We start from the raw sequence: 12,435 nt of genomic DNA on the forward strand, positions 1-12,435 counted from the left end.
AGAATTGTTTGCAGCTGCTGGTAAAGTAGTATGGAGGATGAGAGGAGTAAGGGGTGATGGTTAATAGGCGCACACATTTGGTTGGAAAGAATAAATAATATCTAGTATTTGAAAGCACAACAGGGTGACAACAGTCAAGAATTATTTAATTGTACATTTTAGAGTAACTAAAAGAGTATAATTGAATTATTTGTAAAAAAATAAGAATAAAAGGACACATGCTTGAAGTGCAATTAATTTTATATTTACCCTGCTATGATTATGACACATTATAGGCCTGTATCAAATAATTTTATATACCCCATAAATATGTACACCTACAATGTACCCCAAGAAAATTTTTAAAGGCTTTCATTCAAAATTAACACAGTGTATATTTACAATTGAAATGAGGCTTCTTGTAACCAAGAAGAGACTAGTGATGGCTGGTTGCTGTTCAAATGGCTGCTAAGTTACGAATTTGCCAATAGCATAAACTGAGTTGTCATGGTGATATTGCTAGTAGCCATTTTTATAAAGGATTTAACAGAAAATGAATGTCATTTGAAAGTTGTAGAAGCTAAAGTTCTCTTAATCACTACTGTCATCAATTTGTAAACTGGTTTCTTTGTGTGAATGAGTGTGTGTGTGAGAGAGGGAGGGAGGGAGGGAGGGAGATGAAGTTTTGCTTTTGCTGCCTAGGCAACAATGTGCAATGAGGGGATCTTGGCTCACTGAAACCTTTGCCTTCTGGGTTCAAGTTCTCCTGCCTCAGCCTACTGAGTAGCTGGGATTACAGGCATGTGCCACCACACCCAGCTAATTTTCTATTTTTAGTAGAGATGGGGTGTTACGTAATATTCAGGAGCCTGGAGAAACCAATGGGTGAAACAGGAGGATTTTATTGAAGTGGCCACCAGTTCGGCGGATTTGCATCCCCAGGCTGAGAGCCTAACAAAGACAGGGCTTGATTTGTTATACAGCCAGGATGACATAGCAACTAACAGGTTTACAGAAGCCAGAGAAAGAACAGTTAACTTGTGACATGTCTTGTGATGTATGTTATGTTTGAAAATCGCATTTTGAGAAACACATTGCACATTCTTTGGTGTTATATTACCCTGTGACCTTGCAGCTGGACTGCAAGAAAAACGGGAGTCCTGAGATGCCTGGGAACTTTGCTGAAAAAGTAGGGAGAGTAGATAAGGTAGATTTGATAGGGAGTTAATTTCAAGCAGAGCTGGGGGTTAGGTTTTATACTGAACAGAACGAGTAAACTTTTATTATGTAGCAATTACAGGCTACTATTATTTAATTTATTTCTTCACGGGTTTCTCCATGTTGTTTCTCCATGGGTCACGCTGGTCTCGAACTCCTGGTCTCAGATGATTCACCCATCTTAGCCTTCCAAAGTGCTGGGATTATAGGCGTGAGCCACTGTGCCCAGCTTGTAAACTGGTTTCTTGAAGGGAGCAAAATTTGTAATGATAAACACTTAGCTCCGCTATAGTGGCAGTTAAATTGATCTCAAGACCTACAGCTAATCTGGCGGGGCTCTAGTTCTAGTTCCAAGGTCAGAGAATACACAGAGAAATGTGCAGGTGTCCATCACTCCAGAGACAGTGATGACAGAGGCCAGCCCCAAGATGACCAGTTCTACATAGTGCCATTTGTGAACGCAGAAGCATCGGGAGCTATGCTCTGAAGAGGAGCTATGCTCATGATCTTTGGAGATTGAAAAACATTACACCAAAGTGTTTAATGCACATTTATCTTGTCCCTCTACTGTTGATTGTTTGTAAAGGTCTCTTTTTGACTGTAAATTGAACCTTTTAAAAATTAGTGTCTATCAGGTTTTTCTTCAAACTTTTCAACATCTGTTAGTCTTGTTAGGATGTATTTTTCTTCAGAAACATCACTAATTATCAGGGAATTTCAAATTAAAACCACAATGTAATATCACCTTACTCCTGCAAGAATGGGCCATAATTAAAAAATCAAAAAATCATCTATGCTGGTACAGATTTGGTCAAAGGGAACACTTACACTGCTGATGGGAATGTAAGCTAGTACAAGCACTGTGGAAACAGTACTGCCATCAATCCAGCGATCTCACACTGGGTATCTACCCAAAGGAAAAGAAGTCATATGAAAAAGACAAATGCATGTTGATAGCAGCAGTTTACAATTGTAAAAATGTGGAACCAGCATCAATGCCCATCAATCGGCAAAGAAAATGTTGAATATACATACCATGGAATAATGCTGAGCCATAAAACAGAATGAAATAATGGCCTTTACAGCAACCTGGTTGGAGCTGGAGGTCGTTATTCCAAGTGAAGTAACTCAGGAATGGAAAACGAAATATGTATTCTCCATGAGAATCCAAAGTCATAAAATGATACAGTGGCCTTTGGGAACTAGAGGGGGAAGGTTGGAATGGGGGTGATGGATAAAAGATTACATATTGAGGCCGGGCGCACTGTCTCAAGCCTGTAATGCCAGCACTTTGGGAGGCTGATGCAGGTGGATCACGAGATCGAAAGATCAAGACCATCCTGGTCAACATGGTGAAACCCCGTCTCTCCTAAAATTACAAAAAATTAGCTGGGCATGGTGGCACGTGCCTATAATTCCAGCTACTCAGGAGGCTGAGGCAGGAGAATTGCCTGAACCCAGGAGGCAGAGGTTACGGTGAGGCGAGATCACGCCATTGCACTCCAGCCTGGGTAACAAGAGCGAAACTCCGTCTCAAAAAAAAAACAAAAAAACAAAAAAACAACTAAGGAGATACATATTCTGTAGGGATAATTGTTGTCTTCAATAACTACTATTAGTAAACACAATCATTCTATGAAATACCGTATTTTACACAGTTAAAATGTGTTTATGGAAATACACAAGAGATTATGAAGTGCACATGTTCCTATAGTAAATTAAGTCCTGGTCAGCTGATTATTCATATCTGACTGACATTCCCATCACAGCCTTGTGGTTATTTGAATAGGAAATTAATGTTGGAAGTAGTTTCAGCTGGGTTTTCAGTGAAACCAGTGAGAAAACCTCATGTCTGCTTACATCCTAACTGCTTTCCATACCGGAGAACTTCAAGCATTTGTTGACTTAGCCAGTGGATAAAACATTGAAACTTTAAAAGCAAGAAACCAAGTGTGCTGTTGAGGTATTGTTTTATACAATTAAGTCTTGACAGGGATTACTATGAGAGTGGGAAGATTACTGTCGTTTTGTATTTATTTAAACATTTGACCAAGCGCTGGATACAGTGGTTCATGTCTGTAATACCAGCACTTTGTGAGGCCAAGGTAGGAGTATCCACTTGATCACGAGTTTAACACCAGCCTGGGCAAAAAGTGAGACCTTGTTTCTACAAAAGGAATTTTTAAAAATTGCCCAGTTAAGTGGCACGAGCCTGTAGTTCCAAGCCTTGAAAGGCTTAGGTGCGTGGGTTACTTGAGCCTGGGAGGTTGAGTCTGCTGTGAGCTAGGATCATGTCACTGCACTTTAGCCTGGGTGACCCTGTCTCAGAAAAACAAAAACAACCTTTGGTCAGGATAGGTGAATAATCATGCTGCAGAGGGCTGCTTCGAGCCTGTTCCCCTCTCAGTGCATTCAACTCAACCCCACATTCTGTTGTGGCCAGGGGTGACAGATGCTGAGCACCTTGGGGTTTCATTTCTAACTTAGGAGAAACAGTGTGTAAGGCTGGCACCCTACCAGAAGGCATCTCATAAAATGAGTTTAGTTTAGCCAAGATGTCTCTCTCTGATCTACCATTGGAAGTGTAAAGAGTATTCCTGCTCCGTAATAGTGACAGCTAATAAATGGCATTCATCATTTCTGTCATCTGATCACTATTGTGGTGTCTTGGGAGTGACTGGGAAGTCTGAGTTGTGCGATAGAACGCTCAAGAATGATCCCGAGTCAGCTGCACAAGTACAGAGGAGGCCGTCGCCTTTCTCTTCATTCCAATCTTGGGGTTCTGGATTCAGAATGGACTGCAAGCAGCTGTGCCCTGTTTGGACATTCACGTAGGAACCCACCTCCATGTGTTTCAAAACAGAATTTGGAGCCATTCTAGTAGCTCAGTGTGATATTTTTAAAGAACTGAGAATTGTTTTGTTAACTGACTTAATGAAAACTGCTATTAATGCATATAGTATTGTTTAAAAAGTATCTACAAAATTGTAACCTCAATGTTTTCTTGCAAAAGTGGAAGTAATACAGAGAACCTTTCAAATGAAGAATCACTGAGAAACAATAAAAGTAGGGTAACATGTACTTATGTATCTTTTTGAAGATGAATTTGCATCAGGCTTTTCAATTTATGAACATGAGTAGGATTTTCCTCTAGGGAAAGTTTTCACATCAATGTTGAAGAAAAACTGTAAACTTTTCTGTATTTGGTAATCTACCAGGGTTCCAATGCAATGTTCTTTCTTATATTTATAAGGTCTGTCTCCAGTGTGTATTATCATGGGTCTTGGAGCAAATATCATGTAAATGAAGGCATTTCTACATTCTATACATTCATAGGTTTTTTTTCAGAAAGGAGTTCTTACCTTCTTGTGGAACTGGAACAACTGAAGACCTTACCACATGTTTCTATTTACAAGGAATTTCCCATTGAATCCTTTCATGTTTTCAGAGAAGTAAAAAGGCTGAAGCCTTTACCATGTTTCTTAAGTTTATGTCATCTTTCTCCATGTTAAATGTGAATATGTCTTTGAAAAGGAACATAGGGAAAATCAAGTTTATTAACATTTTTTACATTTATGTTTCATTTCGGGTACAAGTTTTTTTCTGAGTTTTCAAAGAGAATTGGGAAAGTTGCACTCTTTCTTGTATTACTTCACTGGATCGGGTTCTGTTCAGTGTGCGTTATTTCATGAATTCTAATAAACTAGAGCACGATAGCCTTACCACATTTCTTACATGAGAATAATGTTTTTGAAGATAGCCCAGTGAACTAACATGGTCCTGTGTTTGTTCTGTTGTGTTTCTCCTTCCCCAGGAATATGCTGGAAATGTACTTCTTGAGGCTAATTGATTATGATACTAACGTTTCTAAAAGTGCTTATACCGGATACTACTTCCGTCTTCGTGACTTTATAGTCAGGCAGGGCCTGAGTTTGCCTACTTACCTTCTTGACAGAAAAAGAGCATGGGATCTGCAGGTAAGGCTGTGAAGTAACTAAGTGGGTTTTGAGTCAAACACCAGTGCCAACATTTATGACTATGTCATATGAAGTAGTGATTAGAAAAATGGAAAGCTTCAAAATTAACATACTGAAGAGCTTATTAACCTTTTGGCATTCTATTTCCTGTATCTCTTATGGTTTTTCTAAGGATTCACATTTTTGGAAAATTATAGATGTTATCTCTTTTGTGGCCATAATTCAGAATGTTTTAATCAAATTTATTCTTAATGAATTTGAACGTTTTGAACCTTTGCCCTTGCAAATAATATACAGAAATGATTTCTTGCCATTGTATTTCTAATGATTTCTACATACCACAATGCACTTACCACTCTTGACTACTTTTTGTTACTCGGTTTGCAAATTTTTGTCATTTTCTACTGTGTATATCACAGTGCAGTCAGTCCCATGGGCGTGTTAGAGAAACCATTAGTGCCTAAGCCAAGAGACATGCACTTAGACAGTATGAGGCGTGCGTGTCTCAAGTACTGGCTGCAGGAAGTACATGGGATTTTACTGGAAATGATCACTTTTATGGAACAAAGTAATATTTATGGTTTGTGACTTTTGGTAAGTACACAGCAAAATTACTCACAGCTGACAAGCATCAACATTTAAAATAGGCATGTTCTGTGGCATCGTGGAAGTATTTTAAAATAATACAATTTTCTACCATAAGCATAAAAGTAGTGCCTTTTGATGTTTAATCATTAGACTTTGTTGACATTTCAATACAATCCAGCACATGCCTGCCCGGTTACAATTTTCTGTGAGTATATAATAACTTATAGATTGGGTAGAATGTGAATAGATTAATAAACTAACTTTTTGCAAAACTGTGCTTTCATTATTTTTAAGGCACAAGTGCACAGGTAACAGATAATACTGTTAGAAGCCTGTCACAATATAGTGACATTCTGGGGAGCCCAATTTTTAAGTAACTTAATAAAGCAAGCTCCCCTTTGCTCCAGCAATCTAATTCTAGCCCTGAAAGGAGATGGCCTAAGTAAGCTGCCAGAAGGGGGCGTGTAAACCTCAGCCAAAGTAGCTGTAGCTGAACTAGCTAAAGGATCTGCATGTGTGGCTTCCCATCAGTGGTGATTGTTAAAAGGATGGAACCCTTTTTAAAATTGTTCCTCTTTTCTATTTGACATTCTTAGGCTTTATCAAGGATGGAACAAGACGAAGTGTTCTATACTGGCATGACCAGGTCTGTGAGCGTTGATGACATAACTAGTCTTCAGCGCACCAAGGCCATCCTCTCCTGAAGGAAGAAATGAGGGGTCATGTAACATCTGAACCCCTCACCAAAAAAGACAGGAAAATACCACCTCTCCTGCTAAATAACTAGAAAAGTTTGTATTTTCAAAAGAAGAAATAATTCAAGTTAACTCAAAGACAACTAAGATTGCCCTTTATAATAAAGAATGGGACCTTGTCAGGGCAACAACACATTCTTCACTCTTCTGTCCCTTTTAATGTAAACAGTTATAGAAACCACTTTAAAGCGAAGGCTCCTTCTGCCCACTCACAGATGCTTGCTTAGTGTGTCGGCTGATAGCTGTGAATGGTGTCAGGCTTTTTTTTTTTTGTTTTCAGATGAGTCTGTTGCCAGGCTTGGGGGTAGTGGTGTGATCTCAGCTCAATGCAATTTCCACCTCCTGGGTCCAAGCCATTCTCCTGCCTCAGCCTCCCTCAATTAAATGTTTTATTTTAAGTAGCTGGGATTACAGGGGCACCCGGCCTGTGTAAGGCTTTTAAAACGATGATTTAAATTTTTTAGATTTTAAAAGATAACTTTTTTGTTTATTAAAAATATTTTTTCTTTCCCCCCAAATTGCAGTATTAGTATTCAGACATGTCAAAGGAGTTCATGAATAGCACAGTCTTTTCTTCCTGAGGGTCCTCCCCTTCAGGTGTCCCAGCCTGCTCGCAGCAGCCATAGACCGGGCCTTTATACTGAGAGAAGCAACAGAGCGCTGGAAAGCTGGGAATACACAGGGAGACATGATCAGAGTTGAGAATAGGAGGCGGGTTGTAATGTCCTCTGTGAGGGAATAATTGTTATTGTCCTGGGGCTGTTTCTAGATATTGTCAAATAAATTCAGATGTAGGTAAGACGTGACTTTATTCTAAAGGAGTATTATAATGGGGAAATCACCAAGCATCAGATCTGCAAGCATCTCATAAAATGCAGAAAAGGGCTGTGTTTTTTATGGAGGAGCAAACAAGATTAGAAGGAAGGTGGGAGGAAGAGTGGAGAGTGGCAAAATCAGATTCAAGCTCAGGGAATGTGTCAGCCAGAAGTCAGCCTGTTCTTAGGAGGGGCATAAACGGGGTTTGTATGTTGCCTCGGACCGAAGGCAGAGCACAGTCTGGGAGCTGGGGAAAGGAGAGAAACTTAAGCAAAGTTGTGATGGAATTCCTGGAACCCAGGAGGCAAAGGTTGCAGTGAACCAGGATTGCACCAGTGCAGTCCAGCGTGAGAGAGTGAGACTCTGTCTTATAAGTAAATAAATGTTTTATATAAAGTCTGGTTTTAACCAATTATAGTTTCTATTTGTGTAATTTTGTTAACATAAAAGACCCACCTCTGGAAAGACTATTAGGATTTTCTTCTTACTCATATCCAACTAAATTATACCACCCTGTTTTCTAAAAAAAAAAAAAAAACCCACGAAGTTTCCATTAACTAATCTTAATATCAATTTATATATATGATTCACAACATGCTTAGACTTTGTCTTGCCTAAATATTCTCTTTCTTGAACAACTTGGTCATTTTATTTTAGGAAAAAAAATTTACCACACAAGATTTCTTCTTATATAAAATTGCTTTTTTTCACCTTTATCAAAAATACCTCTTTATATCTTTAACTTTCTTCCCTTATTTCCTGGTTCCTGTTACCTCATTTTATAAATAACTTTTATAAAAGCTTTGAATTAGACAAAGATAATAACATTTAAAAAATGTTTTTTTACATTTTTTGAGTTGGAAATTACCCAGCTACTTAATATCTGTTAATAACCTTAGATACCAAATCAGATGACAAGTCTGTTTACAACCATTTATTCCATTACATTTACAAGATTAATATTTTATCTAGATGATGAAAACTGTGATAGTCATTATTTAAAGTAAAATCCCTGTTAACCATTTTTATTGCTGTGAATTTTAGGTGTTTAATTTTCTTTTCTTTTTTTGTTTGAGACAGTTTTGCTTTTATTGCCCAGGCTGGAGTGCAGTGGTGCAATCTGGGCTCACTGCCACCTCCACCTCCTGGGTTCAAGTGATTCTCTTGCCTCAGCCTCCCAAGTAGCTGGGACTACATGTACCCGCCACCACACAGGCTAATTTTCTTTGTATTTTTAGTAGAGACAGGGTTTCACCACATTGACTAGGCTGGTCTCGAACTTCTGCCATCAGGTGATCGGCACCCCCTGGCCTCCTGAAGCACTCCCAAATTAAGAGGCATGAGGCACCGTGCCCACCCTATTTAAGTAATTTTCTTAAGGTTAAATATAAGGGTATTTTACCAATAACTCAGAATGTAGATGTTTTCATTAAACCAAATTATTCCACGTCTTTTTTATCAAAAATTACACAAGCAAAGATCATTCTGTCTTGGGCGGGGTTGTATAGTTCTATAACCCTTGTAACAAATCTTCATTGTATTCTGCAGGAATAAGCATGAACTCACGTGATCAACAAAGGCAAACAACAATGCTGGACATTTTCACAGCATTTCTAATACTTTCTCAATAATTTGAAAGCCAGCTTATTTATAAAAGATTTTACTAGGCCAAGGCGGGTGGATCAGGAGGTCAAGAGATTGAGACCATCCTGGTCAACAAGGTGAAACCCCGTCTCTACTAAAAATACAAAAATTAGCTGGGCACAGTAGTGCGCGCCTGTAGTCCCAGCTACTCGGGAGGCTGAGGCAGGAGAATTGCCTGAACCCAGGAGGCGGAGGTTGCGGTGAGCCAAGATGGTGCTACTACACTCCAGCCTGGGTGACGGTGAGAATCCGTCTCAAAAAAAAAAAAGTATGTTCATTAGGAAATTCATGAAAACAAACACAATAATAAAGGATTGGTTCTTAAACCCAAACTAAGGTGAACATTTTGCACACCTTACTAGATACAATACTCTTCCTGAAAAGTCATTTCAACTTAACCAGCACTCGATATCAAATCTCTGTTCCTGAGGTAGGTACTTTGGAACCTGAAGCACACAGTTTAACGCTGTGCCTATGAGACCATCCTGCTCTCCTGTTTTGGTGCTGCCCCACTCTGAAATAAGAAATGGATATAGGAAAATTGTTACTGATTCTGCCTTAGGACAGTAATAACAGATTTATTAACTTAGGATTGTATAGTCATTCCTCTATTGAAACATACTGTTGATACTTCCAGGTCAAGGTACTAGGCTTATAGAAATATCAACTCTTAAAAGTGATTTTTTTTTTTTTGAGACGAAGTTTCGCTCTTGTTACCCAGGCTGGAATGCAATGGCGCAATCTCGGCTCACCGCAACCTCCGCCTCCTGGGTTCAGGCAACTCTCCTGCCTCAGCCTCCTGAGTAGCTAGGATTACAGGCACGTGTCACTATGCCTAGCTAATTTTTTGTATTTTTAGTAGAGACAGGGTTTCACCACATTGACCAGGATGGTCTTGATCTCTTGACCTCGTGATCCACCCGCCTCGGCCTCCCGGTTGCATTTTTACAACTACAGTAAACTTGACCAGTTTTTCACATGTTAACTATATTTCTAGTATGAGATTCCTCTTCGTTATTCTTTCCATATTTTCCTGCAAGACTGATTCTTTCCTTATTGTTCAGTGTATTGTGCCTATTTTGCATACAAATCCTTTGCTCACTTTAGTACTGCAAACTGACTAGTTTTAAACTGAAGACTGCAGGCTTAACAGCTCAGATATTCATCATGTGGCCATGATGACAGAACTTCAAATAATGCTTTAGGATCACCACCAGAAGAGTACAAAAGCTAAGAGCCACATTTACAACCAGAGTAAAGTTTGTCTTTCTCTTTATTTCACTTTAGTTGTTGTTTTTCTATTTAAAGCATAAAGCCACCTCCCAAAAAAGAGCAATTTGGTTTCTGTTGTAATAAAGGAACTTCAGCATAATAAAAGAAATGCTTTAATTAGCAAAGATTGACAAGACCTAGTTTTTCTCCCAGTTTCTCCGCTTCAAAAGATGATAGTTTGCATTAGGTCCATCAGGCCTATTTGAAAACTGCACATAAACTAGATATTTAGAAATTCAAACAACAGGTATTACCAGTATTGCACATTTGGGAGAGATATAAAAGATTTTTAATCTACTTCTCTTAAAACAGTTGTTCTTGGCTGAGTGTGGTTGGTAGCTTATGCCATTAATCCCAGCACTTTGGGAGGCTGAGGTAGGTGGATCACCTCAGATCAGGAGTTCAAGACCAGCCTGGCCAACATGGTGAAACCCGTCTCTACTAAAAACAAAAATTAGCTGGGCATGGTAGTGGGCACCTGTAATCCCAGCACTTTGGGACGCTGAGGCACAGGATTGCTTAAGCCTGGGAGGCGAATGTTGCAGTGAGACCAGATCACATTACTGTACTCCAGCCTGGATGACAGAGTCAGAGTCTCAAGGGGGAAAAAAACAAAAAATACCGAGACAGGTCCTTCAGGAGGCATTCCAGGACAAGGCATTGTTATCACAGGAGAGGACATCTCCATTCATGTTTTACTGTCCCTAAAACCTTCCAATGAGGCAAGATGTGGAGGTGGAAGACAGTCCTATTGATAATCCTGGCCCTGTGTGAACCTTGGTTAACGTGTCTTCATTTTTAACAAAAAAAAAGTTTTAAAAGTTAAAAAAATAATTAATTTTGAAAGAAGAAAAAAGCTCATAGAATATTTTTGCACAGTATACAATGTTTTAAGCTAAGTGTTATTATAAGAGTCAAGAGTTAAACAGTACAGCCAGAGTGTACAGTGTTTATCAAGTCTACAGTGGTGTGCAATAATGTCCTAGGTCTTCACGTTCACTCACCACTCACTCACTCACTCACTGACACAGAGCAACTTCCAGTCCTGCAAGCTCTACTCAAGGTAAGTGTCCATATAGGTTTATCTTTTTAAATCTTTTATACCGTACTTTTACTGTACCTTTTTTTGTATTTAGGTGGACAAATTTTGCCACTGTGTTCCAATTGCTTGCAGTGTTCAATATAGTAACATGCTGTACAGGTTTGCACCCTAAAAGCAACAGGCTGGTACAGCCTGTTGCTTTTAGGGTGCAAACCTGTACAGTCTAGATGTGTAGTAGGCCATAACTTTTAGGTTTGTATAAGCACAGTCTGATGCTCGTACAACAACAATATCACCTAATGATTCATTTTCAGAACACATCTGTCATTGAGCAAAGCATGCCTATACTACTGTTTTAAATTATCTTTTCATGGCACATCAGCAATACCAATATATTCAAGAAATTAAGCAACTAGTAACAAAACTAATGTGTAGAAGATATTCATTGTACAAAACAACAGTAAATCTACTGTACAATTTAAAACAAACAATACTCAAGAATAGTTAACGTTAGGGGGAAAAAAGAGGAATCCTAAAATTGACATCTGTGCTCTGGCTTAATCATATGAATAAAAAAGTTGTTTTATCTAATACAGTAAAGTTTTTATTCTGGTATTTATCAACCTAATAAATTCAACAAAACATAAGACAAATTAAATCATCAAGTTTATCATGTCATTTAACAGCATACCGGAAATGAATCTAAATGTTGAACATCGGAGACAAAAAAATAAAGGCACATCCACCCAACTATGTAGGCAGTTAAAAATTATAGGCTCAAATTTATTCTTTTATAGTATGAAAAAATGAGTAGACATTGTAAAAATGGTATAAATAAATAAAAATTACAAATGTGTTGGCCAGGCGCAGTGGCTCATGTCTATAATCCCAATAGGACCGAGGTGGGCAGATCACCTCAGTTCAGGAGTTCAAGACCAGCTTGGCCAACATGGCAAAGCCCCATCTCTACTTAAAAAAAAAAAAAATACCTGGGCATGGTGGCATGCACCTGTAATCCCAGCTATCTGGGGGGCTGAGGCATGAGAATAGCTTGAACCCAGGAGGCAGAGGCTGCAGTGAGCCGAGATCACACCACTGGACTCCAGCCTGGGTGACAGAATAAGACTTCATCTCAAAACAGAAA

At 38.9% G+C, this 12,435-nt stretch overlaps 1 protein-coding gene across 50 annotated transcripts in view; it reads left to right on the forward strand.

Moving 5' to 3' along the window:
• The window catches only part of LOC103791199 (uncharacterized), a 44,455-nt gene extending 36,710 nt beyond the window's left edge, over positions 1–7,745 (forward strand). For all 50 annotated transcript variants that reach the window (XM_078345697.1, XM_078345714.1, XM_078345708.1 and 47 more), the window contains 2 exons: positions 5,012–5,174; positions 6,359–7,745. In XM_078345697.1, coding sequence (XP_078201823.1) covers positions 5,012–5,174; positions 6,359–6,466 — 271 coding nt within the window. In that variant the 3' untranslated portion in view covers positions 6,467–7,745. The remainder of the gene's footprint in view (positions 1–5,011; positions 5,175–6,358) is intronic.
• Positions 7,746–12,435: the final 4,690 nt, after the last annotated feature.

This window comes from Callithrix jacchus, chromosome 12 (assembly GCF_049354715.1).
Source record: "Callithrix jacchus isolate 240 chromosome 12, calJac240_pri, whole genome shotgun sequence".
NCBI lineage: Eukaryota > Metazoa > Chordata > Mammalia > Primates > Cebidae > Callithrix > Callithrix jacchus.